Source organism: Physeter macrocephalus, chromosome 8, assembly GCF_002837175.3.
Source record: "Physeter macrocephalus isolate SW-GA chromosome 8, ASM283717v5, whole genome shotgun sequence".
NCBI lineage: Eukaryota > Metazoa > Chordata > Mammalia > Artiodactyla > Physeteridae > Physeter > Physeter macrocephalus.
Window position 1 is genome coordinate 15,682,659 of NC_041221.1, and position 26,699 is coordinate 15,709,357.

The 26,699-nt window shown below is 56.9% G+C and overlaps 1 protein-coding gene across 1 annotated transcript in view; it reads left to right on the top strand.

The window, feature by feature from the left end:
• PLEKHG4B (pleckstrin homology and RhoGEF domain containing G4B) overlaps nucleotides 1-26,699 on the top strand; it is an 87,532-nt gene that overhangs the window by 34,425 nt on the left and 26,408 nt on the right. Inside the window, 22 exon segments of the mRNA XM_055086384.1 lie at nucleotides 2,045-2,218; nucleotides 3,120-3,243; nucleotides 6,916-7,009; nucleotides 10,830-10,916; nucleotides 13,212-13,328; nucleotides 13,679-13,777; nucleotides 14,409-14,551; nucleotides 15,059-15,183; nucleotides 15,186-15,224; nucleotides 16,962-17,068; nucleotides 19,376-19,514; nucleotides 19,874-19,995; nucleotides 20,111-20,517; nucleotides 20,567-20,766; nucleotides 20,769-20,817; nucleotides 23,139-23,391; nucleotides 24,342-24,384; nucleotides 24,387-24,445; nucleotides 24,514-24,723; nucleotides 25,392-25,512; nucleotides 25,515-25,561; nucleotides 26,121-26,507. Coding sequence (XP_054942359.1) covers nucleotides 2,045-2,218; nucleotides 3,120-3,243; nucleotides 6,916-7,009; nucleotides 10,830-10,916; nucleotides 13,212-13,328; nucleotides 13,679-13,777; nucleotides 14,409-14,551; nucleotides 15,059-15,183; nucleotides 15,186-15,224; nucleotides 16,962-17,068; nucleotides 19,376-19,514; nucleotides 19,874-19,995; nucleotides 20,111-20,517; nucleotides 20,567-20,766; nucleotides 20,769-20,817; nucleotides 23,139-23,391; nucleotides 24,342-24,384; nucleotides 24,387-24,445; nucleotides 24,514-24,723; nucleotides 25,392-25,512; nucleotides 25,515-25,561; nucleotides 26,121-26,507 — 3,146 coding nt within the window.

The window sequence follows — 26,699 nt, forward strand, 5'->3', positions numbered from 1 at the left end:
CTCCCCTCCTCCTCCTCCCCTCTCCCACCTGTGACAATTGGTCTGGTCACTTGATTCAGTAGAAGCCTGTCTCCACGTCCATATCAGCCGTTGAAAATGTTTACACGTGTTCATTTCTGGGGCTGCCACAGCAAGTTACCACAGACTTCGTGGCTCCGAACAACAGAAAATTATCCTCACGGTTCTGGTCCTAAAGTCCAAGATCAAGGTGTCCCAGGGTCCCACTCTCTCCAGAGGCTCCAGGGGAGGGTCCTTCCTGCCTCTTCTGGCTACTGGAGCCCCAGGCGTCCCTTGGCCAAATTCATTGCCCTTCACCCTGTGTCTCACTGTGTCTCCAACCTCCCTCTCCTTTCTCTTGTAAAGACACCTATCATTCATTTTAGGGCCCACCCTAAACTTCACTAGTTCACTTCTGCAAAGAGCCTTTTCCAAATAAGGTCACGTTTGTGTGAGAGTGAAGCCCCCCTCTCTGAGGTGATGTGAGAGGGTGAAGCCCCCCTCTCTGAGGTGATGTGAGAGGGTGAAGCCCCCCTCTCTGAGGAGATGCATGAGAGTGAGGACCCCTCTCTGAGGTGATGTGAGAGGCTGAGGCCCCACTTTCTCTGAGGTGATGCTCGAAAAGGAGGCCCCCCTCTCTGAGGTGATGTGTGAGGGTGAGGCCCCCCTCTCTGAGGTGATATGTGAGGGTGAAGCCCCCCTCTCTGAGGTGATATGTGAGGGTGAAGCCCCCCTCTCTGAGGAGATGCATGAGCGTGAGGACCCCTCTCTGAGGTGATGTGAGAGGCTGAGGCCCCACTTTCTCTGAGGTGATGCTCGAAAAGGAGGCCCCCCTCTCTGAGGAGATGTGTGAGGGTGAAGCCCCCCTCTCTGAGGTGATGCTCAAAAAGGAGGCCCCCCTCTCTGAGGTGATATGTGAGGGCCAGGAACCCACTCTCTGAGTGATGCTGGTGGACGTGGCCCCTTCTCCCTGAGGTGATGCTCAAAAAGGAGTCGAGATGATGCATGAGGACAAGGCCCCTTCTCTGAGATGACAAGTACAGCGACGACCCTGTGTCTTAGCAGATGTGTGAGGTGAGAACTCCCTCTCTGAGGAGATGTGTGAGGGTGAAACACCCTCTCTGAGAGAATTCTTAAGGATGAGGAACCCCTCTCTGAGGTGTTGTGTGGGGGTGAAACGCCCCCTCTCTCAGGTGATTCTCGAGGTCCAGGCACCCCTCTGTGAGGTGACGCTGGAGGGCAAGGCCCCATTCTCTTTTGTGACAAGTGACTCGAGGACCCACCCCCTGAGGAGACGTGTGAGGGCGAAACCTTTCTCACTGAAGTGGTGTGTTTGGACGAGGACCCCCTCCCAGAGTTGCTGCTGGAGGATGAGGCCCCCCTCTCAGAGGTGATACGTGAGTGAAGATCCCCTTTCTCCAGAGGTGTGTGAGGCGAGGAAGCTCTCTCTGAGGCACGTATATGGCCAGACCCCCACGCTGAGGAGATGCATGAGGGTGACGCCTCCCTCTGCGGAGAGATGCGTGAGGCAACGACCACGTGTCTGAGGTGATTCTTGAGGTCGAGGCTCCTCTCACTGAGGGGATGTGTGAGGGTGAAGCCTCCTCTCTGAGTTGATGTATGAAGCAGGGACCCTTTCTCTGAGGGGACGAGTGAAAGCGAGGCCCCCTTCTGACACGACGGGTGAGGGAGAATCCCTTCCTTTACGCAGCGTGGAGGGTGAGGACTCCCTCTCTGAGGTGATGTGTGAGATCGAGGCCTCATCCTCTGGGGGGATGCAGGAGGTTGAGGTCACGATCCATGACATTATTCAGTATAAAATGTTTCTCCCTTGGGTGTTTTCTGGTTGTCAGGATCTGAGAACCTGTTTATTTATGTGATTTATTCATTCCTCCTCAGGAAAAGCCTGACCTGCGGATGTGCTCACTGACCTTTCCCACCAGGAATGGGACAAGTTCCCAGGTCTCCTGTTTTCTCCTCGCATTCGTAGCTGCCTTCACACCAGAGAAGTGCGTTATCTTTGACCGGGTCTCTTTCCTTTGCGCAGCTGCTGTCTATGCAGAGGGCAGCAGCTTCCGAGGAAGCAGCCCCATCGGGCGTTCAGACCTGCTCGCTGAGCCGCTGTGCCCCGAGGGTGAAGGGTGGACATCTGGCACAGGAGAGCTGCCCAGCCAGGCGCCCGGGCAGGAGCTGCTGCAGGCCGGGGTGGTCACCCTCCCAGGTGAGCATGGCTGTCTGGCTAACAAAGTACCGCAGGCCAGCGGCTCCTTAGCAGCAGAGCTTCACTTCTCACGGTGCTGGAGGCGGGACGTCCACGATCAAGGTGCTGCCCGGTGGGTGCCGGCGAGGGCCCCTTCCTGGTTCGTAGTCAGCACCTTCTCACCGTGTCCTCGCGGGGCAGGTGGGCAAGGGGTCTCTCTTGTATAAGGGCATTAATCCCATTCACGTGGGCTCCACCCTCAGGACCAAAGCCCCTCCCAAAGGTCTCACTTCCAAATTCCATCAAACCAGGCGTTAAGATTTCAACATATGAATCTGGGTGGTTACAAACAGAGCACGGCAGTGGCCCTCACCTCCCAGGTGAGCTTGGCTGTCATCTGCCCAGGTGAACACCAGGCTCTACCCTCCCAACAGATCTCACATCTAAGCCAATGACTCAACTAGTGTTTGCAGATCCTGGCTCCATACTCCTCGAGCTGGAAGCCGCGGGCGTCCCTATGGGGGCTACCCCCTTTCGCCATGGGCCCTTGTGAGTTCACAGCCTCCTGGGACCTTCCTGGGTGGAATCTGAAATTGCCCACATACTCACAGAGGGCAGAGAGAGACCGGAGAAAGAGGCCACACTCCACATTGGCAGGTGGCAGGTAACTTATATACCGGCCTCGTATTGGGCGGCCTCAAGATTTCCCCCCCGCCCGCCAGAGTCTTAAAGTTTACCTGGAGGCCTTAACTGGGCCCAGTCACGTTACTCTCCAGTCGGTCTCGATGCCACACCGTTATCTCAAAGGTGCGTCTTCAGGCAGGTTCTGGGAGCGAGGGGCACAGGGGCCTGGGTCCAGCTCGGGGGTCAGCTAGCGGTCGCATCCTCTCAGCGACCTCCTCCAACGCCTCCGTTTCTGCAGGGACCCGAGACCGTCAGGGAAGAGCGGTGGTGCAGGTCTGTACAAGGGGCCCACTCTGGTCCAGCGAACACACGTCCAGTGCTGAGCTAACCCGTCTGCTGAAGTACCTACACACCATCCCCAGGTGGGACTGAGCCAGCCTCCAGCTTTCAGACCCTTTGAGGATAAACCCCACTGAGGTGTAATCTCGGGTGGCTCCTGGGCTCCGCTGTCTGGCGCGTCACTGCTGCAGGTCCCGTCTCCGACCTCCCCCTCTTTCCGGGCCCTCATGCCCGGGCTCTCCCGTGCCGTCCCCCACGCACCCCTTCCCTCCCGTGCACCCGGACCCCTGTCCTCCGAATGCACGCCTGAATTCTGCATCGCTCTTCGTTGTTCAGTACTTGCTTTAAGCATTCCTTATCTACATGTTTTATGCTCCACCTCTTTCTAAAAAAGATTTGAAGTGACCTTGATTAAAGACACGAGCTGATACACACAGAATATTTAGTATAACCGGGTGAAGAAACCATACAAATAGGAGGTAGCTGGTACCAGAAAGCAGAAAAGACTGACTGCTAACTAGGCCTTGTGTCATCGCTGGGCCTCCGGGCAGCCAGCAGCGTATGTGCCAGGAAGAAAGCGCACCAGCCCCTCCAGAGCCGCATCTTCCTGGTGTGGAATTCCAGGGGACCTTGTCTCCTGCACCCTGCACAAGGAAGCAGACATGCTTGGGTGACCCTCTCCAGGGCTCTCCGTGGACCAAGGACAGAGATGGGGGCGGACGGAGAACCGGAGTCACGCGCATTGTTTGGGGCCCCTCACCCCCATCAGGTGCAGACGGGCTCCGGGCTCCCTCACGGCCATCAGACCAAGAGCCTCCACGGTGCTGGGTGGACGTAGCCCCAGAGCTCAGTCCTAAGGTCAACGGCCCAGCTTTGAGCCCCGGCCCCGAAGCCCAGCCCTGCCCTTGGCTGGAGTCGGCAGTGTGCCGTGATGAAGGGGTGTCTCGCGGGGGTGCTAGAGGGGCTAGAAGTAATCTCTGTGCGGTCCCTAGAGTGAAGTCACATGACCTCACTGAGAGCATGCCGGGTGACTCACCGCCACGTGTGAGCGCGTGTGGGAACACGCTACCCGGTGTGCCCTCGCGTGGCATGGGAGCGTCCCTGGTACAGGATCACCCGTGACCTCATGCTCGTTTGTGGAGTATTGGCTTTCTGTTGAAAGTTTTTCTGAAGTAGCACGGGTACAGTCAGTGTGGGAACACATAGGCAGGAGAGGACTTAAAATGCTGCATTCCCCCAGGCTCCTTCGCAGAGCGAGGCGCCCAGTTATTTGCAGGGCCTCCTTTCACTGCCCTGAGCCTAGGATTTCAAACTTATCTTTCAGCACAGATTTCAAAATATAATGAGACGACTCTGAAAAAAATTAGTTTCATCCTTGCACTAGTTCATGCTCTATAAGCCTCAGGTAAACACCTTCAAAGCCCTAGAATGATGACATTTTCTATTTACCAGAAGCTTTCCTTTGACCACTGCAGGGAGGTCCTAGCTGACCAGGGCCCCCCGAGAGAAAGGAGTGAGACAGCTGTGGAGTCTGTGGGGCCGGGGCTGAGCTGGACGTCCAGACCCCTGCTTTTCCCGCTTAGCCACAGCCGGTGCAGACAGCCCGCTGCTGCCCGCCTGCTCACGAAGACCTGGGAGAGAAATGTTTCTGAAGACTCAGGGGAACTTGTTGTGGAGCCCGAAGGTTCGGCTGGTTATTCCCCCACGAGGGCTGTAACTGAGCGTCCTGCGAGCGCGGCGCCGGGCGAAGCCACACGCCCCCAGCTCTTGGGAAGAGGCACCTGAGATGCCGCATCTTTGGGAGGGGCGCCCGGGAGAGCCTCATCATGGGTTCCCGCGGGTGTGTTACAAGGAGCCCCGCATTCCTATGAGTTGGCCTCGCGAAAGGACTGCCGTCAAACTCTTAGATACTCGGAAGGGATCCTGGCTGTTATCCACGCACCCTCCCGCGCCACGCAGGAGCCCACCCATCCAGCCTGCCGCCCACACTTACTGGGAACACAAAAGGGAAGAGCAGAGATCCCTGCCCTGACGGAGACACGCACGCGAACCCGAGGCATCGCAGCTCCCGCAGTGCCGAGAGGGACTTCCCAGACCTACCGCGTCCTGGGGCGGGGGGGCCTGCACACCGAAGTGGGGGGAAGAGCACACGCAAGGCCCGGGGCAGCCGGGCACTTTCCGAGGACAGAAGGCGCTGTGAAGACGGCAGGCCCCCCTGGGCCGGAGACCATGGCGTGTGGCAGGCGCAGCGGCCCGCAGCTTCCGGAAGACGGTTCGGAGGCTTCGCAGAAATGCAGCCCCAGACATCAGGGCAGGTCTGCACAGCGGCCTGGGGAGGACCAGCGACCCCAAGGGGCCAGACTGGGGGCCTGGAGGCTGCCTGCCGGTGGGGGCGACGGCGAAGCAGAGGCGTCAAGGGACCCAGAGCAGGGCAGGCGGAGAGGAGCGGGTCTGCTCTGGGGCTCCAGTTGGCACCAGTGAGCAAAGGGGTCCGTCTCAGCCACTCAGGGCCACTCGGGACCAGGGCCCAGCAGCCGTCTAACCCCGGGAACAGCCCCCGGAGGGGTGGGGCTTCCCGCCAGCTGCCAAGTGGGTGACGTCGTAGGGGAGAGCCTGTGAGTCAGAGCACGGCCGCCCCGGTGCTCCTGGTGAGGCCACTTGCTGAGCCCTGGGGCCGCGATTGATTTGGCGGATGATGGGAAACCCCAGGGCCGGGGGCGCCAGGGAAGGGAGGCCCACGACGACAGAGCGAGATCCAGCCGTCCCTGCTGGAGGCCGCCGGCCTGAGCGGCAGGGTGGACACGAGACCCTCCGAGGAAATGGAGCATCTCGCCCAGCTCCTGGCAGCACTGGCCAGGACCCGTGTGGCCAAGCAGGTGGGCGCCGAGAAGTCCCCGTAGGGCAGAGACGCAGCGCCCACCTGCCTGCTCCAACCTGGGCCTCGAGGAGCAGGCAGCACCAGACGCATCAGCTGGGCTCCACAGCCCCACTGCTGTCCCGGTGCCTGGCCTCCCCCAGAAACGCCCTTTACAACGTTCTTTAGCGGTTTTACCCCAGATTGAACACAGCTGACTGGGGGGCGAACGGGAACGTGGCACTAAAACTGTGCGGCTCTGCTAGCTTGGTGTAAGCAGGCATCAGGTCCCGGGCTCAGTGCTGCTGCGTGTGCATCTAGAGATCAGCGTCCAGACAGGCAGATGAGTTAGAATACTCGCTGACACGGGAAGCTACAGTGGAAGGCGCTTCCCAGGACACTGAAAGTTCTGAAGAATGACTATACCAACTTGTCCCGCCCTATTATTCTTTCCTACTGAATCTGGAGCTGAAGCTTCTGACCACACTCACAATACAGACAACGGGGTTTTCAAGAGCACGTGGCGAGATTTTTAGTTTCAGGGGATGCTCTGCAGTCTTGCGTCAGCCCAAATAGACAAATGAGTGCAAAGACTCCCAGGAACCTCTGGCTCCTGGATGAAGGCCCCGCTTCACTCACCCAGAGCTGCACCTGCGCGGGTGTCGGTGGGCAGGAGAGAGAAAGCAGGCCACCCCACCACTGGTCCACCACAGTGAGTCCCGGTTGCCCTACCTCCAACTGAGAAGCAGCTGATTCCTCAGGAAGCGGAAGGTGGATGTGTATCAAGTCAAGAGTCCCGAACTCGTAGAGCCAAGAGCGTCTGGGTGGGGACGCGTCTCATGGAGAGACAGGGAAACTCGTTCTGGACGAGATTTAACGCCTGCTGTCTTTCTTTGTCCAGGAAGGAGGTGCGGGAGCTGGGGCTGGTCATCCTGGTGGACGCACGCAAGAGCCTGGCCGCCCCCGCCCTCTGCCAGGCCCTGGCAGCCCTGCAGGTAAGCAGGTGGGTCCTGTCCTGGGGCTCTGAGCTTCTCCAGGCTCAGGGGGTCAGCGGCCGCCACCTCCCTCGTGTGAGCCTGGAGGCGTGGGCAGGGGCCTGAGCTTGGAGGTGGAGGCAGCGGAGCAAGTGCCCACTCCTGCGCCTCCCGGCCTCGCTGCAGGCCTTCAGGTCCAGCTGGCCAGGGGCGGCCGCGCAGACGTTCTGGCCTGCGCTCTGACTCGGCAGGAACGGTGATGGCGCCCCTCACGCCGTATCCGTGTCTGCTGTCCGACTAAACCCGGGTGCGGCGTAGTCAGTCACCCTCCCAGACAGCAATGGGGGCCTGCAGGGCGGCCGCCACTCCCTGTGGGGTGTGGGCCCTGGACATCGGGTGGCCGGGAGTCCTGGAGCCGTCTGGGACGGGGTCCAGGCCGGTGGTCTAGCGGTGGCCTCAGGAAGCCCCAAGCCTGGATTCCAGGTCATGAGGAGAACCCAGGGAGTCCCTGGAACAGGGGCAGAGGCGCCACTGGGGGTTTCAGGGCCAGACGGGAGCCTGCGAACACTCAGCCCCCTCAGGTGTGTGCACACAGGGCTCCGGGGGGCCACGCGCTGTGCCCGGGTCCGGGCTCTCAGAGGCCCCTGGAGGCCCCTCTAGCTGCTCCACCGGCTCCCGGAGCTGGAACCGCTTCCCCTGTTCCGTCTCTAACGGTGCAGCAATGGTCACTGTCCTCACCCAGGCTCCTACGTTTTAGGGACGCCAAACAGAAGTTCTTTCAAGGAAAGGTTTAGTGACTGAGGATGGAGCAAGTCTGATCAGCTGGAGAGCAGAGTCTGGGGAAAGGAAAGAGGGGCCCGGCAGACAGGCTGTGCGTGGGGCAGAGGCTGGGGGAGGCCAGGCCGGAGAAGCCTGGGGAGAGGACCCAAGCTTCCAGGCGAGAGGGGAGGCGGGCACACCGTGCCGTATGCCATGCTGCGCGCTGTACCGCGTGTGTGTTGTGTGCGGGACGGAGCGGAGCAGGGCCAGACAGCCAGGAAGACGCAGATGCACGTCTGCGCGCTCTGCGGGCGTTTCCTAAAGCGGGAGGACCGTGGCAGCTCTGCTCCCTTGGCATCCGATGGGAACGCGAATATCAGCAACCATGAAGAGCCCATGGAAAATCAGGGCTCCAGCCTCAGGCAGAGATGAGTGAGCCCTTCGCAGAAAGTCTGCCACGCTTCCCCACCCTAGCTGTTGAGCTGAGTTCTAGGCCGATCAGACCTGGCCACTTACCGGTTTCCCCAGCATTTCTTTTTGTTCAGACTTCCCTTAAATCCTGGGCCACTCGGGTCCCATGGGGGAGAGAGGCCTGAGAGAGGTGGTCCCTGACCCCCCACGCGACTCCCAGAGCAGAAGCTGGGAGCTGGGGAAACGTCAGCTGCATCTGGGACTTATTATCACACGCGAAGAGTCCAAGGAGCCTCATGATGGCTTAGAGGGGAGATCCAATTCTTTTCCGTGTCTGGACATAACTATTCCACAAAGCTGGCTTTCACGCTGCCCTGAGGGCCTTGCAGACAAAGCTGGCCCGCAGACCCCTGCCCTGTTTTTGGCTCCGCTGACGGCAAGATTTCTGATCCAAATGAGAGGAATGGAAATGAGCTGGAATTTAAGGATCATGTGTCCATTTTCAATTTAAGTTTTGAGGGATGTATAAAAGTAGTTAAATATTTTTACAAAGGGCAAAAAATTTCAGCTGTTCTTCGTATCTACCTCAAGTAAGTATACTTCAAATTTGTTAAATTCTTAAAGTTCAGACACCATAAAAAGCTTTCCATTTTGAAAAGGGAATCGTGATTTTGTTCCCTTGGTGGAAGAAAATCCTGAGAATTTGCTCACCCCTACCCCACCCACAGCAGGTAACTATAACCTTATTAACACGGTAATTGTCATAAATCATTAACTGTCCTCTCTTATCTGAGAATTAACATTAATTCTCTTTGGAATAGTAACAAATCCTAATAGTAAAAATTCACTCAAATAGGAATGTATAAGAAATATAAAACACTTTTCCAAACTGTTTGTAGTTTTAATGCATGATAACTCAAAATTTTAGCTAAACTGAGTAAGAGAAATAGAATATGGCTCTAAAATAGGAAAACAAGATTGTTCTTTTCTATGGCTTTTCTATGGCTTATTCATTCACCAAATATTTACAAAGTGTCATCCACAAGAAGCCACTTAACAAAAATACAAGTATATAGGATGAAGTTAAAACAGATAAGATATCAGTTAGTCCTGAGGCCCATCCAGTAAATTCATTTCAAAATAGGGGATTACAAAAAAGCCTAAAATTTGTTCATCACTATAAGAAAGTATTAAAAAGTAAAGCCTTAGGGAACATGAATGAAGAAACACTGGGTAAATAAAAGCATTTTATTGCTGAATGATCTGGCCTCAACATAATCTAGCAAACAGAAACAAGTTTGATTAAAGTCATAAACACTTTTCAAAAATAAGATTTTTTTCAACCAGTAGAGTTGGAACGATTGGACATCTGTATGCAAAAGAAAAGAAAAAAAAGAAATCTGCAACACATACTTTATATGATATATAAAAATTAACTGAAAATGGATCTTAGACCTACATGTGAAACCTAAAACTGCAAAACCACCGGAAGAAAACATAGAGAATCTCCGTGACCTTGGATTAGTCAAACGTTTCTTAGCTCTGACCCCAACAGCATAATCCATAAAAGAACAAAATGATAAATTGAACTTCGTCCAAATTGAAAACTTCTCCTCAAAAGACATTGTTACTAAAATGAAAATACAAAGCCAAGACTGTGATAAAATGTTTGCAAAACACATATCTGATAAAAGACTTGTATCCAGAATATATAAAGTCTCAGAACTCAATAGTAAGAAAAAAAAAGTCCAGTAAAATATGGGAAAAATATTTGAACAGACTTTACCAAAAAAAATTTATGAACGGGAAATAGGCACATAAAATTACGTTCAACATCTTTAGTCACTGGAGAAATGCAACTTGAAACCAAAATGAGATCACACATACAACTACAACCACAAACTTGACAAGAACAAGACCGTGGTGTTGCTGGTGGGATGCAGGACAGTGTAGCCACTCGGGAAGACTATTTGGCTGTCTCTCACAAGCTAAACATACACTTAACCATAGCACCCGGCAAACCAATGGCTGGATATTTACACAAAAGAAACGAAAACACAGTGTTTACAGGCTTTGTTTATGATTGCCGGAAACTGGAAACAACACACATGTCCTTCATCTGCTGAGTGAACGACAAGACTGTGGTGCCTGCAGTCGAGGTAACATGATGAGCAGTGAGAGGCGTGAGCTACTGACCTCCCAGCAATGGGGATGCGTCTCGGGGCAGCGTGCTAAGTGAGAGAAGCCGATACTGCACTGCACGAGTCCGCTCATACGAAATACGGAAAGGCAATTTACTGAGACAGAAAACAGACGGCTGATTGCCAGGGACTGCGGAGCTGGACTACAAAGGCACATGAAGAAATGTGTGGGATGCTAAACCGTCTTATATCTTGATTGTGGTGGTGGTTACATGACTATAAGTTATGTCAAAACTTAGAGAACTGTACACTAAAAAGGGTGAATTTATCCTATGTTAATTATAATCAATAAACCTGATTACCTTAAAATTCACAAGGGCAAATAATTTATATTCACAGCAAAGGCAACTACATTTTATGCATTTTAGGAACTTTTGGAACATATCAAAGTAGAACCAATAAAAATTGGACAATTTTATTAACTCAATGAAGTTAAAAATTAGAAAGCTAATCAGTATTTCTTATTTCAGAACACATCTCCTCCCTTAATTCATAGTATTTTGCTGCTGGTGGATAAAGAATCAGCATTTAGGCCTGACAAGGATGCAACAATTCAGGTAATGGTTTTAGACCGTAAGCACCAGACTGACTGATGCCTCTGACGGATAGACCCTGAGTGATGCATAAAATTAAATATTAGGGCACCTAGATGAGATAACGCACGAAAGAATTTCTATAAGATCTAGTTGCTTCCATACAGGAGCCTGGAAACCTGTCTCCAGTGCCTTGAATTCTTGCAGGACCCCTGCAGAGCATAACATCAGAAAACTTTTAAAAATCTGGTTTTTCTTCTCCACCTCATTTGTTTTCTTTCCTTCTCTTCTTGCTTCTTAATCTTTTATCTGAAAATGTCTTTACTTTGCCTTCATTCGTTTTTTTTTTGTTGTTGTTGTTTTTTGTTTTTTTTTTTTGTGGTACGCGGGCCTCTCACTGTTGTGGCCTCTCCCGTTGTGGACGCACAGGCTCAGCAGCCACGACTCACGGGCCCAGCTGCCCCGCGGCATGTGGGATCCTCCCGGACCGGGGCACGAACCCGCGTCCCCTGCATCGGCAGGCGGACTCTCAACCACTGCGCCACCAGGGAAGCCCCGTTTTTTTTTAAATGTTCTCTCTTCCCCTCAGATTTCTTTTCTGTTTTTCTTTATTTATTTTTATTTACTTATTTTTGGCCATGCCACGTGGTTTGCAGGATCTTAGTTCCCGACCAGGAATTAAACGTGTGGCCCCTGCAGTGGAAGCACAGAGTCCTAACCACTGGACTGCCAGGAAATTCCCAGCCTTCATTCTTGAAGGATATTTTCACTAGATATAGAATTCTGGCTTGACAGTAGTTTTTTTGTTTGTATGTTTTTTCAACACTTTAAAGATGTTGCTCTGGTGTCTTCTGGCCTTCCTAGTTTCTGATGAAAAGTTCATAGTAAAAATGTTCATCTATAGGAAATGTGTCATTTTTCTCTGGCCACTTCTAAGATTTTCTCCTTCTCTTTTAGCAAATTGACTATAACGTGACTCGGCATGGTTTTCTTCTTATTTATCCTGTTAAGTTTGGCTGAACTTCTTGAACATTTACACTTATGTTTACCACCAAATTTAGGAAGTTTTCAACCATTATTTCTTAAGAGTCTTTTCTGCCTCATTCTCTCCTCTCTCTCTTGATTTCAGTTATGCATACAGTAGTGATATTGTCCCATAAGTCTTTGAGAATCTGGGAGGTTTTTTCACTTTTTTTCTTCTCTTTTCTTCAGATCAGATTGTTTCTATTGATCTATCTTCAAGGTCACTGACTCCATTCAGCTATTAAGCCCATCCAGCGAGTTTTTTATTTCAGATATTGTGTTTTTCAGCTATAAAATTTTCAGTGGGTTTTTAAATAGATTTTCTATATTTCTGGGGAGATTTCCTGTTCTCTCATTAATTGCAAGCATCTTTTCCTTTACATCATTGACATAGTGATAATAGCTGCTTTAAAGTCCTGCCTAATTACAACATCTGTGGTCTTTTCTGGGTTGATCTCTGTTAATTGTCTTTTCCTGAAGCTTCAGAATGAGTCACATTTTCCTGATTCTTTGTGTGTCAAGTAATTTTGGATTATATTTTGAACATTGTGAATATTCTGTTGTAGAGACTCTGGATTCTATTATAAACCTTCACAGAATGCTGTTTTAGCATGCATTTAACTTGATTAGACTGAGTAGGTCCAGTTACACACAACTGGAGCTCCCTTTCCCCAGCTTTCTCCATGGGGTGGCTATAGACCTTCACTTTCTGCCCCAGCCCTATCCTCTGGCTGTTTAGGCCCGAAAGATGCCCATTTTCTATCAGAGCTTCAGCCACTCCAGCCTCACCCTATTGGCAGCCTGCCTTCAGGCCAAAGCCACAAAAACAGGGAGCCACCCCGTGCCAGTCCTTTTACCCAGTTTCAGTCGCCTCCATGGTGGCTTTGTTCGCCCTCCAGAGCTTTCAGATGGCTGTCGTTATACTTTATCCAGAGTCTGGTTTTGTCTGGGGAGGTCAACTCTGCCAAACCAGAAGTAGCTCATCCTCGATTCCTCCTCTCGCTTTTCCCTTTTCCTGTTAACATCTTGCCGTCTCTTCTTCCCCAACTTTTCCATTCTTTTGGTCTTTCCTCTATTTCTCTTTGCTGTCTCTCCTTTCACGTCTCAGTTAGATTCCTGTGTCCAACCACATATACTCCAGTAATGCCACCAGCAGGCAGGATAGCTGAACCCTAAAGTTGCTTCTCAATCCTCCCAACCGAGTAACCCAGCAGTTTTCCCAGGAGTGAGCCATTCTAGTGGTTTTTCCTGAGAGCTGCGTCCATGGCCATGACCAGTGAACGCCTTCCTTGGCAGTGTGAGCTGGTGGGTTCCCTGAAGGCCCTGCACAAACTTGTCGACAGCTCCCAGCTGACTGCAGACCTCGAGGGCTCCTTTCCATACAGCCACAGTGCCTGGATCCGCTTCCGTCGGGTAAGGTGCAACTCACAGCTGCTGCACATGCCCGTCTCCAGCGCTTCTCCTTAGATGGATTTTTTTACTTAAATCAGAAAAGGGCACCCCCCCCACCCCGAAGTGTCACACCTGTCATAGTCACCATCAACAGTCTGTTTCTGGACAACCACACCATGGCGCACTTGAGAATGCCGCTGAAACCCCACCCTGGGCGGGGGAGGAGCTTCTGTAGATGTGCAGAGGTCACCAGGCGGCCGCGTGGCAGGCTTTGCAACCTGAGATGGGTTTAATTGTGGGAACGCACAGCTGCTTGTTTCAGCATCTAACAGAACGTGTCTTTATGTCTCCTGGCTCTCAAACCTCAATAGAAGCTGGAGCCCTTCACCTCAAACTGCGAGGAAGCCATTGTTTTCCTACAAAATTCAGTCCACTCCCTGAACACCCACAGGACCCCAAGCACAGCACAGGTAGGTTCTCGTGTATTTTATTTTATTTGACAGATAGGCGGGAACACAACAGTTTGGTCAAAACCATCATCCTCAGCAAAAATTTTCAAGCCCTCTTTCATTCATAGGTCCCTTTCAATTAGCAAAAAACTTCCAAAAGACCACTTCCTCCCCCTTGTGACCAAAAAAAATCCCACTCTGCCCGGAAAAGCAACATCACCGCTACACTTGCTGACATGCCACCAAGGCACAAGTGATTGCTGTCAGGAGTGAGTAATTCAAAGGAGACGCGGAGGTGGACTGGCTGGAGGGACCTCGACGGCCTAGGGACCAGGGGCCTGGAGATGCCTCCCGGTGCCCAGGGTGCGCGGTGAAATCCACGGCCTCGTCTAAATGCCAGGATCTCCTCCTGCTGCCGCCTTTAAGCTTCCCTCTTTCTTTCTGCCCTCAGACCTCCTTTCCCTTGGGCAAGGGCATCTGGAGCTGTGCTACGTTCCTGCGGGGACTGGGCGGCGTGTGGGGTGCGCCGAGCCCACCCGCTTTTAGCTCGGTTGACAGAGCAAGGACATGGGTCACACTGACGTGCCCACTAGCGCTAGGCTTGGGAGGACTGGAGGAGGGCTTCCAAGCACGTTTCTCCCACCCCGGGCAGGAGGTCGCAGAGTTGATCGGCAAGCACAGGGCGATGATGAAGCATGTCCTGGAAGATGCGCGGCTGGTGGCCCTCCGGCTGGAAGGCGGCACCGTGCTGGCACGGCTGAGGAGGGAGGAGCACGGCGCCGGCCAAGACTACCGGTGAGTGTCCCGCTGGGGCAGCGCTGGACCGCAGCCCAGCCGGGGTGGTCCCCAGTGCCCTGCCCAGTCACGGGAAGCCCGTCTTCATCACCTGCAGTGTCTCCAAGGAGTTCAGGCCTCCATTCCTCTGACGGACACGCTGACCGGCCAGAGATTAATTCCCTTCGTAACTAAAGGAAGCCTAGCAGATTCCTTGGAAGGCTCAAGTGGCGAAAGATCACTTCCTGGAATCCAGCAGCAGCCCTGACCAAATGCTTCCTTGCCTGTTGCCTCCCAGGCACCGGGCCCACCCACCCACATTTCCCTGCCACCTCCGGGGTGCCCGCACCTGTGGCTGGCAGGGAGTCACAGCTCACAGGCATGTGTATGCCCTGCTCAGGCTGTGGGCCTCCTCGGGGGCTTCCGTCTTTGTCAGATGTACAGAGTGCAGTTGGTGTTTGTAACCAGGTGTCACCGACTCGGGGCTTGCTGTGAACAAACACCCCGACAGCTGCCTTCTCTTTCCAGGGACACCATCGAGGCTGCCTGCCGGCTGTACAACCAAGTGGACGAAGAGGTCCACAGGCTGGTCCTCGCCTCCAACAGGTGTCTGCAGGAGCTGGAGAGTCTGCAGGCACTGAAGAAGCTCCAGGAGCGAGGACACCAGTCAGGGCTCCAGGGGGGAGGCGACCAGGTCAGTGTCCTGGGAGAGGTGACCAGTCAGGGCTCCAGGGGGAGGTGACAGTCAGGGCTCCAGGGGGAGGTGACAGTCAGGGCACCAGGGGGAGGTGACAGGGCTCCATGGGGAGGTGACCAGTCAGGGCTCCATGGGGAGGTGACCAGGTCAGTGTCCTGGGAGAGGTGACCAGTCAGGGCTCCAGGGGGAGGTGACAGGGCTCCAGGAGGAGGTGACAGGGCTCCGGGTGGAGGTGACAGTCAGGGCTCCAGGGGGAGGAGACCAGGTCAGTGTCCTGGGAGAGGTGACCAGTCAGGGCTCCAGGGGGAGGTGACAGGGCTCCAGGGGGAGGAGACCAGTCAGGGCACCAGGGGGAGGTGACCAGTCAGGCTTCCAGGAGGTATGGAATCGGGTTACCTGAAATAACCAGTGTAACACTCACTATTTTAATCCAGATCTTCTTTATAGTCACATGCATATAACGATTTTCAAAAGCTTATATGTTTTTCAAGTAAAACCCTTATTATTTTATCAGCCACTGTTTCCTGGTTAGTGAATGTGAAGCCAGGACCCCCCGCCCAGCCAGCAGCACAGGGGCAGTGAAGAGTGGCTGGAGACTCTCTGGACCCTCAGCTGGCCCTGCGTCCTGCAGTGTCTGGTCACCATGGGGCAGTCAGGGTGGGAGGGGCGCCACCCCCAGGGCACCCCAGGCTGGTCCCCAGGACAGCCAGCAGTCACGGTGGGGTTGCACACTGCGTCTTTTCCCTCCCTGGTCTCCCCACAAACAGCCCTAGCGCCCAGCCATGGGCCAGTGGGGGGCCTGGGTGGTGGGAGACGGTGACCCAGCTGATCCAGGCTGCAGGGAAGCACAGACAAGAGGCTGACCAGCTCACCTGGTCCTGGTGGTGGCAGCCTGGAGGATGGCTGACTCGGGACACCCCAACCTGGAGGCAGGCCCTGCCTGGGGCTCCTCCACCCCCTCCTCAATCCTGTGGGGTCCCCTGTCTACCCTGTAGGGTCGATCCCCTGTCCTCTGGGGCCTCCTCCATCCTACGGGGTCTACTGTTTCTTATATATTATGTATTTGATTATAAAACGCCCTCCAGGACTTCCCAGAGGAAGGATGGAAACTCTGAGACCTGCACATCCGATGCTGTCTCTTCTCCTTCACAGGTCTCAGTGGTTTATTTTCCCTCCGGAACAGAGGCACCGTACCAGTCATTTAGCCTCTCGGGTTGCAGTGCAGAGTCTGCTCTGCTCCACTCTCGGCCTTGGGCTGTGCTCTGCTTTCTCCCTGGAAGCTCGTCCACCTCTGGTCCTCAGGCCACCTCAGCCTGGTGAGCAGAGGCTCCTCCTTTGCCTCCCTAGGCTCTGGGGATTCTGGGGTTCCTTGATGAGCACCCCCGTTCCCCGAATTCCACGCTTCCTGCTGGTCCGCTCGTTTTCTTCCTTTTCCATTTTCCACGTCGCTGGCCTTTTCCTCTACTTTCAGAGTAGATTTTATCGACTTTATCTTCTAACCCCACTTGTGTGGTTTTGCTCCTGCTGTAGCATTTTTAACTTCCACGGGGGTTTTGTTTGTTTATTCCTCTCAATGGCCCTTCTTTACAGCACCTGACTTGCTCTTCGCTGAAATACTGATCGTGGTGTCTGCCCAGCCTCTCTCCCCTCCAAGGGGGCTTCTGCAGGCTTGTTCTGGCTTCTGTTTTTTTTCATGCTGGAGGCTCTCCTGGTGATCCTAGGTTGCCTGCCCAGCTCACGAGTGGGGCGGGGCCATTGGAGGCCCCCTGCTGGGCCCAGCTCCTCCAGAGATGCTGCCTCTGACCCCCGAGGGGAGGGCCTGGCTGCACGTCAGGGAGGAGGTGAGACTCAGTGTTCCCGTGCCCCCCGCCTGCCTCCCCCTCTGCAGAGAGCACCGCGGGCCCTGCGGGGTGGACGGGGCGTGCACGGGGGCCCCTGCCTCTCCACAGCTTCCAGTCCCCCTCACCTCCTCCTCAGCTTCGCCACCTGCTCAGGACGCCCAGGGCCCCGCAGTGTCCCTCCTTCCCAGCCTCTCTGTTGTCCCCATCCTTTATACCTTGAAAGAGGTTACTGAAGCTTTAGCCGTGTTCCAGGAGGGATCAAAGTTAGATACGTTTTAGTCTGCCATCTTCACCCAAAACTAAATACACTTTAACCTAAAAATGGGATCATCCTATATAGCGTGTTAAATTGTCTTTTCTACCTAGGAAGTTGCACGCACACTATGGAAGAATTAGAAAGGAGCTGGGTTTTAACCACAGGGACATCCTGCCGCACATGCCCCTCTGGCTGGCCCTGAGGTGGGGGCCTGCGTGCACGCCAGCAGGAGTCTCCGGGGCTCTGCCCTGCTGTTCGCTATTACAGACGTCACCACCTGCACATCCTTCACACTTCGTGATTGTTTGCAAATTCCTAGGCGGGATTGGAGGGTCAGGGCGCACATCTTCTGATGTTTTCAGACATCTGCCACGGCCTTCCAGACAGCTGGCCCAGCCTGGGCTCTCGGCAGCCTTTGGAGGCCCGCTTTCTCGTTTGCCAATCTGACAGGTGACGATAAAGTGTCCCGTCATTGTCTGCATTCGGATCTTTTATGCTGCAGTTGAACCTTTTCTTCCTACATTTATTGGTTATTTTTATTTCCCTAATAAATTGCTTTTTCATGTACTTGGCCAATTTCTCTACAGTTTGTAATAGTTTTGTTATGTCACTTCTAATCCTTTGATTGTGTTGAAAATATTTGTAATTTGTCCTTTAACTTTGCCTATGATTTATGTGGCCTTTCCTATCTTTCGGTTACAGAACGACTAATGTATTCCGTTATAAGACTTTCATGGTTTGAATTTCTCCATTTAATTTTTCAAACCGACTGGAATTTATTTTTTCTCGAGGTCGGAAATGGGGCTCCCCCTCTGAGGCGCCTCTGCCCTGCTGACCATTTCCTCTTCTCTACCTGGCGGTTCTAGCACTGCGGTGCTTCCTTGCAAAAATCTAGCTTTGACGGTTTTTCCCATGACTCTGTCCACAAAGAGCATGTACTCTGGTCTCTCTCCTCTGCTCGTACATCTGAGTTCATTAAATACAATTATTGTCCTGATGATAGATCCAGCCCAATCGCTCCATTTTTTAATAGCAAACCTCTTCCTGGGTGTCTGACGACCGGATGCCCCTGCATTGCCCTGTGAGGGTTTGCCTCTGACGTGCCCGCGGTGAGCGGAGTGCTGTTGCCATGGGAACTGCGTCTCTAAAGTGATGACCGTGGCCTCATCGGACTGCGTGGGTGCAGGCAGGCCTGCCATCGCCCCTCCGTCCCTCCCAGGTGCCACCAGCCCGAGGAATGTTTCTGGAGTTTGTGTAGCATAGTAACAAGTTTCGAAACTGAAACTTCTGGATCCATTTTTCAATGATCTTAATTTCCATTTCCAAACCATTAAAAGCTATAAACTTGAGCCACGGAGATCTGTGGTCATCGCAGTCCCTCTCCAACCCAAGCTCATCCACTCCCATTCACAGATTGAAAAATCACGAGTGAGAACCGAGGTTCAAACTGAGGCCGAGTAGCCTTCGGATGTGCTCAGGAGATGCCCCGTCTCCTCTGACGAGGCGTGTGGCTGTAGGAACCAGATGCACTGGCCCCGGGGCGGCATCTGACACCTCCTTTGTCCTCCGAAGTCTTAGGGCCGGACTCCTTGGCACATTTAAAATAGTAAAACCGGGCTTCCCTGGTGGCGCAGCGGTGGAGAGTCCGCCTGCCCATGCAGGGGACGCGGGTTCGCGCCCCGGTCCGGGAGGATCCCACGTGCCGCGGAGCGGCCGGGCCCGTGAGCCGTGGCCGCTGAGCCTGCGCGTCCGGAGCCTGCGCTCCGCAACGGGAGAGGCCACGACGGTGAGAGGCCCGCGTCCCGCAAAATAAATAAATCAATAAATAAAATAGTAAAACCTTCTTTTCCTACATAGATCACATCGTGGTTTGAAAAAGAAAGCGAGAAATTCCTCGGGCCTTTGGAGCTGCTCTCTCTGGGGAACGCAAAGCAGTGGCAGGTGCCCCGGGCTCTCCCGGATAGGCTGACGGTGGGTGCCCACCGGGACACACGCAGGGACACCAGGGCACTGCCGGGGCTTGTTCTGATTGTTTGCTCCTTGGGCCGCAGCAATGTCGTCCGAAAGGGCTGCGGCTGACGGAAGAGGACTTGCGAGGCGCAGCGGAAGGGACCCAGGACTCCAGAAGGAGGCTGAGCGGAGGGAGGGCGAGCTGGCCGGCAGGCCCGCGGGTCCGAGGTCTGCGAGACGGTAAGAGCCCCGGCCCGGCCCCTCCCAGGGTGTGCGCGCGTTGCCCGGACCTTCGCTGCGAGGTGGGCGCCGCCCGCAGGCTCTCCGTAGACCTGTGAGGGGGTTATTTATTGTACCAGACAGGCCACGAGGACACGTGCACTGTTCTTTCTGTTTACCGGCTCAGTGATAGAAGGCCACTCGCTGTCCAAGACCCCGGACGATTGCTGCAGCACAGGCGCACCTGCGCTCGCGCTAGCGCCCTAGAATTCCTGCCGTCAGGGCGCTAGGGCCAGAGGCCTCGGGAGCACAGGAGCCAAGAGGCCAGGGCAGGCCGGGAACCCTCGGCCGAGGTCCCTGGCCCACGGGTCCCACGCCAGGCAGGGCCGCGGACCGTCTCACGGCCCCTCCAGCCCTGATGCCCGCGGTCGAGCCCGGCCGGCAGTTGCCGCCGCGAGCACGGGGTCTTCCTCGCACCCTGGCCCTCGCTCTGGGCGACCTGGTCGGCAGGCAGAGCGTGACCTGCGTTTCCTCAGGGCGCTGGCTGAGGCCGCCCAGGCCGCCGGGGCCGTGACCGTCCTTCACTGCACTGACCGGTGCCCTCCTGCGCCGGGCAGGTGAGCGGGCGGACGCTGCGGCGCAGTCGGGGCCTAGAGCACCCGGCCCCAGAGCTGGTCACCGAGCATCCGAAGCGCTGTCGCCGGGAGCGCCTGCAGAGCTTCCCCAGGGCGAGCGTGGTGGTGGTGGGCCCCGGCGGCCAGCGGGCGCTGCCACGGGGCCAAACCTTGTGGCTGCAGAGCCGGCAGACCCGGGGCCACTGGCAAGAGGCCCCTGGAGAGGCAGCCCCGGGCCCCGGCACCCTGCCTCTGGCCTGGGGCCCCCTGAAGCACGAGCTTGCCCAGGGACCCGAGGGGCAGCCCCTGAGCCTTCCTGGGGCCCCCCCGCCGACCCCGAGGGCCGAGCTGCGGAGCGGGCCCGGCTGCCCCCGGCCTCGCCGGACGAGCTGCCGTGTGCGGGCAGGAGGGTGGGCACGCACAGGACAGCAGCTGCACCTGCTCCCCCGCCCAGCCCAGGAAGCGCCCCCTGAAGAAAAGTAGGAACAAAGCACAAAGCTTCGCGATGCCTCAGCTTGACGGTGGCCCCAGCGACTCCCTCCGGCTGGGCCACGCTGCGGTCTTTATCAAAGGCCCGGAGGTGGCCGGCACCACCGCGGCCTCAGAGAAGCAGCCCCCGCTGAGGCCACGTGCCGAGAGCCCTCGGCTCCCCCGGAACCGAGTCTGTCCTCTCCCTCCAGGATCCACCCCTCCGAGGAGGATGGGGGGGCGTGCTGGAAGGTGAGGCAGATGCCCTCAACCTGTGGGCCTAGAAACCCAAAGCCGTGAAGTGCCCTTCCACAGCGTGGGAAACCCACGGACGCCCCTCCGGGCCTTCCCCGTCCGGTCCAGGCTGAAGCACTCACGTCTGATTTTAAACAAGACGTTGGTGATCTCCCTGCGCTCAGAACAGAATCTCGGAAAGCCGCCTCCTTTTTCAGGGCATGTAGTGACCTAGCACACCCGCTCTGATGGTTAAACAACCGACTCTAGTTGTTTAGAGCCCATTTCTAGAAAATTACAATAAGCGAATCAAGCCCACGACGTGAAGAAATTACCTTTAAATTTGCTTTTAAAAAAAGTCTCTAAGTATTGAGGTGAGAGGTGTGTGCCCGTGTATCTGTTGCCCAGATGAAGGTGTCCGTTCAGTTTGTTAAATCTTTAGGAAGATGTTTGCAAGAAGATACTTCTTGTTCACTGTCTGGATAAAAAGTGGTCAAGGACCCCGCCCACCGCAGTGACAGTCCGTGTCGCCAGCCTGGCCTCACAGCCTCTGGGTTGCTTGTCCCTGTTTGTAGTGAGCCCTGGCCGGAGGGGGCGTCCCCTGGTTTCCTTCGCTCGTTGCATGGGTCCCCGTGTGTTTCCTCCAGAGAGCAGCTCGAATCTGAACTGAGACGGTTACAAAATGCTCCTCTGAAACCGCCTTCAACCACCTTGTTAAAGGGGGACCTGTGGGGTGTGGGCAGGCCGCAGGGAGAGCTGCAGGTCTGGGGACGGCCTTCGGGCTCATGTCGAAGGGCTCATGTCGAAGGTGTCGGGGCAGCAGAAGCAGGGGTAGGCGTGGTCCACTCACCGGGCGCCGCCTGGCCGCCCGGAGTGCACGTCCTGGGTGCGGGAGGGAGCAGGTCGGCGAAGCCGTCCTGCCTTTGCCGCTGGGGATGGGTTCCCCCCCACCCACCCGCCATTCACGGGCCTCAGACCCAGCAAGCCCAGGCCTGGCGGTGGGGACCCCGCCCACAACCTGCAAGGGAGCGAGTCCTCCCAGATGCCGGGGCCAGGGCGGGAGCTTTGCATGGCCCGCCCCGTCTTCCCGGAAACCCAGCTGTCCGGAGGGAGCTCCTGCCGCTTGGCCGGCAGTCATTTCCCCAGAAGTTTCCACCCTTTATGAGTCAATTTCCATTTACTTGGTCCGGAGGCCCAGACCACGCTAGTGTGTATTTTTTTCTGGATATTGAAGAAGAACACTTGTTTTCGGTGAGTGTCTACGGGAGGTGACTCAGCGGCCGTGCGTGGGCGTGACAGGGCGCCCCGCGCGGCGGCAGCAGCTGCGTTTGTCGGCACTGCCGCCGCCGAGGGCTCCAGGCCCCCGGCCAGCAGGAGGTGCCGTCTTCCCAGAAACGAGCAGCACCTGTAAAGTCCGTGCTGCAGGCGCGAGAGGGGCCGACCAGGGTCTGCTGCAAACAGGATGAACTCACAGCATTCTGACCACGGCGTGTTTCCTATCGTTATAGCTGCTTTTCTTCCAATTAAAGAAAAAAAAGTAAAGACAGATAATGGCAGGAAAAACTCTACCCACCCCCGCTGGTGTCATTAGGATGGGGTAGTCTCAGAAGGGGCTGCTGGGATGCTATCAGATAGGGGACAAACGCGTAGTGTGCGTGGGGACCTCCAGCCAGACAGGGCCCTCCACCCACCGCCCATCTCCGCGCCGCGCCGGCCCCGGGCCCGCTCTCCGCGCCGCGCCGGCCCCGGGCCCGCTCTCCGCGCCGCACCGGCCCCGGGCCCGCTCTCCGTCTTCTGCTGCAGCGGCTTCTCTGCATCTGGGTCAGAGGTCACTGAGGAAAGCTGACTTTTCAGCAACACCCGGTGGTAGCCTAGCGGCCGCTCTGCACCAGAAACCGGTTTTCCCGCAAATCCCCAGCGCAGCCTTCCTGGCAGGGGGCTCCTGCTGCGGGCGAGCGAACCTTCCTCCTGCCAGAGCTGCCCCCTAAAGCCGGCGCCAGAAGCAAACCGTCTGGATGCGCAGCGAGGGGACGGCGATGCAGCCGCTCTCCTTCTGCTGTAAGCTCCCTGCGCCCCGCGACCTCAGAGGAGCGAGTCCAGCACCGGTGAGAGGACCGCTCAGGCGCGAAGCGGCTCGAAATTACTCGTCCCCGGAGACGGGAAACCACGGGAGAGAGTGCTTTTGTGCGCCTCCCGTCTGTGTACACCGCGGTCCTTACTCTGCAGTTTCAGTCTCTTGTTTCTTCCGAGGCAGGAACAACGCTGACGAAGTGCCTTCTGGGCTGGCGGCCGCGAGGCCCGAGCGTCCCCTCGGCTCTCTGTCTTTCAGCAGCCGACCGCGGCACGGGACGGCCGAGACGATCTCCACGGAGAGGCAGTACGTTAGGTCCTTAGGCTATGTCCTCGACAGCTATTTTCCAGAAATGGAAAGGACGGACCTGCCCCAGGACCTCCGAGGGAAGCGCAGCGTCGTTTTCGGGAATCGGGAGGTGCTCTACGCCTTCCACCGCCGGCACTTCCTCCCGGGGCTGGAGCGCTGCCGGCACCGCCCCTGGGCCGTGGGCCACGCGTTCCCGAGATACGTGAGTCCCCAGCCCCCTGTGTGGACGGGCTGAGGCCAGCCCCACTCGTGCTGGGAGCGGCCCACGTTTCAGGCGAGTGGGTCCCCTGTGTCCGGGTCAGGAGATACGTCCCTGCCAGTTATGACCTGGCTCTGGACACTTGGGCCTCGGGGTCAGCAGACGGCACCCTGGTCGAGAGCCCCTCGGCACCGGGGTCGCACCCGTGTCATCACACCTAATCTGTCCGCAACCCACCCCTCACGGCTAGCCGGCCCAAACCAGCTTCCAAAATCGGTTTGCTCCCTGCACGTAGGAAGCCCACCCGGTCCCCGTCAGGGCCTTCCTGCAAGCCTGCCCAGTCCCCCTTCCAGAGGGGCGCCAGAGCCTCCTGTCCAGCTCTGAGAGCCGCATGGAGGCATAGATCATTCTGAGGAGACCTGAGCTTTTGATAAGTCTCTTCTCAGCCACGAATGTGGAGTCTTTATAAAATTCTTCATTTACTCTGAAAAGAAAATTCTTTCAACAAGTAGTTAGTTACCAAACACAGTTTTGGGCACTGGGGCAGCGTCTGTGCTGGGGGCAGGTGACACTGCTGCTTCATCACTGTGAAATACGAATTACCGTGACAAAAACACCGGTGCTGAAGGACATCCCACATGGTGTCTCTTTTCAGCTATTTCTTAAAAAATGCTTTTAACCGTAATGTGCAACTTCCATGTTGTTTTATGTTGACAGTAATCTTGAGAATTTTAAATGTTTAGACAAACTTGGTTCTTGACTGTTAATGAATATTTCAAACCCTCCCTCGGGCCCACCCTCTGAGCACCTCCTCTTGTCTCTTCCCCGAAAACTGGTATTTTGAGACCGAGTCCAGGGCTCCCACCACGTCCAGGGAGCTGAGGGCCCGCTCCCGACGGCGGCGAGACCCTGCGGAGCTGGGCGGCTTCTGACCCCGAGCCCCCCCTTCGCAGGGGGAGCAGCTTGGCATGCACGCGCTCTGCAGCAAGAACAAGCCCGGGCGGACGCCCTGCTCCGCAGCCACGGCAACGCCTTCTTCAGGGTCGCCCCCCAGCCCGCGAGCCTTGCCGCCCGGCCTGGCCCGGGCTCACCCTCTCGCCCGGCCTTGCAGGAAAAGCAGCGGAGCTGGGCGACAAGGTGGACCTGGCCTCCTACCTGCTGAAGCGCGTGCAGCGCGTGGGCAAGGACGCACTGCTGCTGTGGGCCCTGGTCAAGGAGGCCGGCGGCTGCCCCGCCCGGGAGCTGGGGGAGCTGGGGGCCGCCGAGGACGTGGTGCGCTTCCAGCTGCGCCGCGGCCACGACCTGCTGGCCCTGGACGCCGTCCGCGGCTGCGACGTGAGTGCTCCGGACCCTGGTGGCTAGAACAGGCCGGCGGGGAGGCGCCCACGCGTGAGACCCCCCAGACCCCCGCCCAGAGGGAAGGGAGCGCCCGGGAGAGGCTGCTGGGGCGGGAGCCACGGGAGGAAAGGCAGGCGGGCTCTCAATGCTAGACGTCGGTGTTTGGGGCTGCTCTGAAATGACTGGATATGGGAAAACTGCGCTTGGCCTGGCCTTTGGGCCTGAGCGCACCGATCCGGCCCTGCTGGGGGCCGGGGTGGGGCCAGCGCCCAGGACCAGCAGGAGAGGCAGACCTCCCGGTCAGGCAGGGCCGCCACCGGATTCCCCGGTCCAAGTGAAGACGCAGGTGCCCTGTTAAAGCAGCATTAATAAGAGGTTCAAGACGACAGACCAGCCCCAGGTGGCCACCCGCAGACCCGAAGGCCCCCAAGCCCTCTGTGCAGTGAGCTCAGTCCAGCGATTTGGGACAGCCCAGGCGTCACCCAGGACAGGGCCGTCCACGGGAGGGAAGGGGGCACCTCCCGTGAAGGGGCGGCCTGGCTGGGCGCAGTCGACCCTCACGCAGCCGTCACCCTGGCTTGTGGAGGCTTCGTTACAGGGGCGCGAGGTCAGGGCTGGGACCAGGTCACGCCCCGACCCCCTGAGAGAGGCCGGCCTGCCTGCAGGTGGATCTGAAGGAACAGGAGCGGCTGAGATGCCAGGACGAGTTCCTCGTGGGCCGCAGAAGGAAGACGCGCCTGAGGCGTGTGTTCCTGTTTGAAGACCTCATCCTGTTCAGCGAGACCCAGCGGTGGACGGAGGCCACGGCGTGTACGCGAACGAGCAGTCCTTCAAGGCACCGCGTCAGGCAGGGCGCTGGGGGCCCCAGGGAGCGCCAGGTTGTCGTTATTGCGGCCCCTCGGCTGACTTGGAGCCACAAGGGGCCGTTTGTCCTGCCTGTTCCACGTGCCAGAGTCCGGGGCTAGAAGACAAATGCCTCCTCGTCGGTGACTCCATTTCAGGTCTGGGTGAATGTGGGCACAGAGGCGGCCTTCCCCGGGCGGTCCCAGGGCCTCCCCCTCCCCCCCGACGGGCCCTGGGGTGAAGTCTCCCGGGAGAGGCCCCACCGCGACCCCTCCCCTGCCAGCGAGCCCATCGGAGGCGTCCTGTGATGACGCCCGGGAGCCCTTCTGGGGGGGCTGAGCCCCCACAGGGAGCCAGTGTGGATGGCGGGGGTGGGGGCGAGGCGGAACGGGGAGGCGGGGCGACGGGCCCCGGCCCAGCCTCGTGCACACCACGCGGCGTCTGGGTGAGGGGACCTCCGGCACGGAGGCGCTGGGGTCGAGCGTCAGCCAGCGCGCGGTCAGTCGTCCACAGGGCAGGATCTGAGGTCCCTCCCGGCGCTGTGGCTGCAGGTGGCAGAGATCGGGGTGACGGAGAACGTCGGGGACAGTGGCTTGAGGTTTGAGATCTGGTTGCGCAGGCGGCGGCAGGCTCTGCGGAGCCGAGGGGGCGGAGCGGCGGGAGGGTGCTCGGCGTGCGGGGCCCGCTCGGGCTGGGCCCGGCCTGGGCTCAGGGCTGGTGGTCGGTCCGAGGGGCCCCTTAGGACCGTCCATCAGCACACGAACACTTCCTTCTCCTTAAAACAAGCAAGACCCCGGCCCCCACGCTCAGAGAGAGGTCTCAGCCCCAGCTCCCAGACGGCCTCAGACCCGCGGCGTCAGCCCTGTGCCCCGGCCTGTGGTCAAGGCCCCTGGCCTCCTGGACGCTGCGCCGATGGCCAGCCCGTGGTCTCCCCACAGGTAAGACCCCCCCCCTCGTTCCCTCCTCCTTCACCCAGTCCCTCCTCTCCCCTGAGTCCGTCACTGGGACACCTCTGTCTACTTCAGAGTGGTAGTTCATCCAGGCTGGCTGCCACACATGCCGTCTTCATCGCAACCCCTCCAAGCTGGCCCTCCTGGCGGCTCTGACCACCCCACTGGGCCTGAGAAACC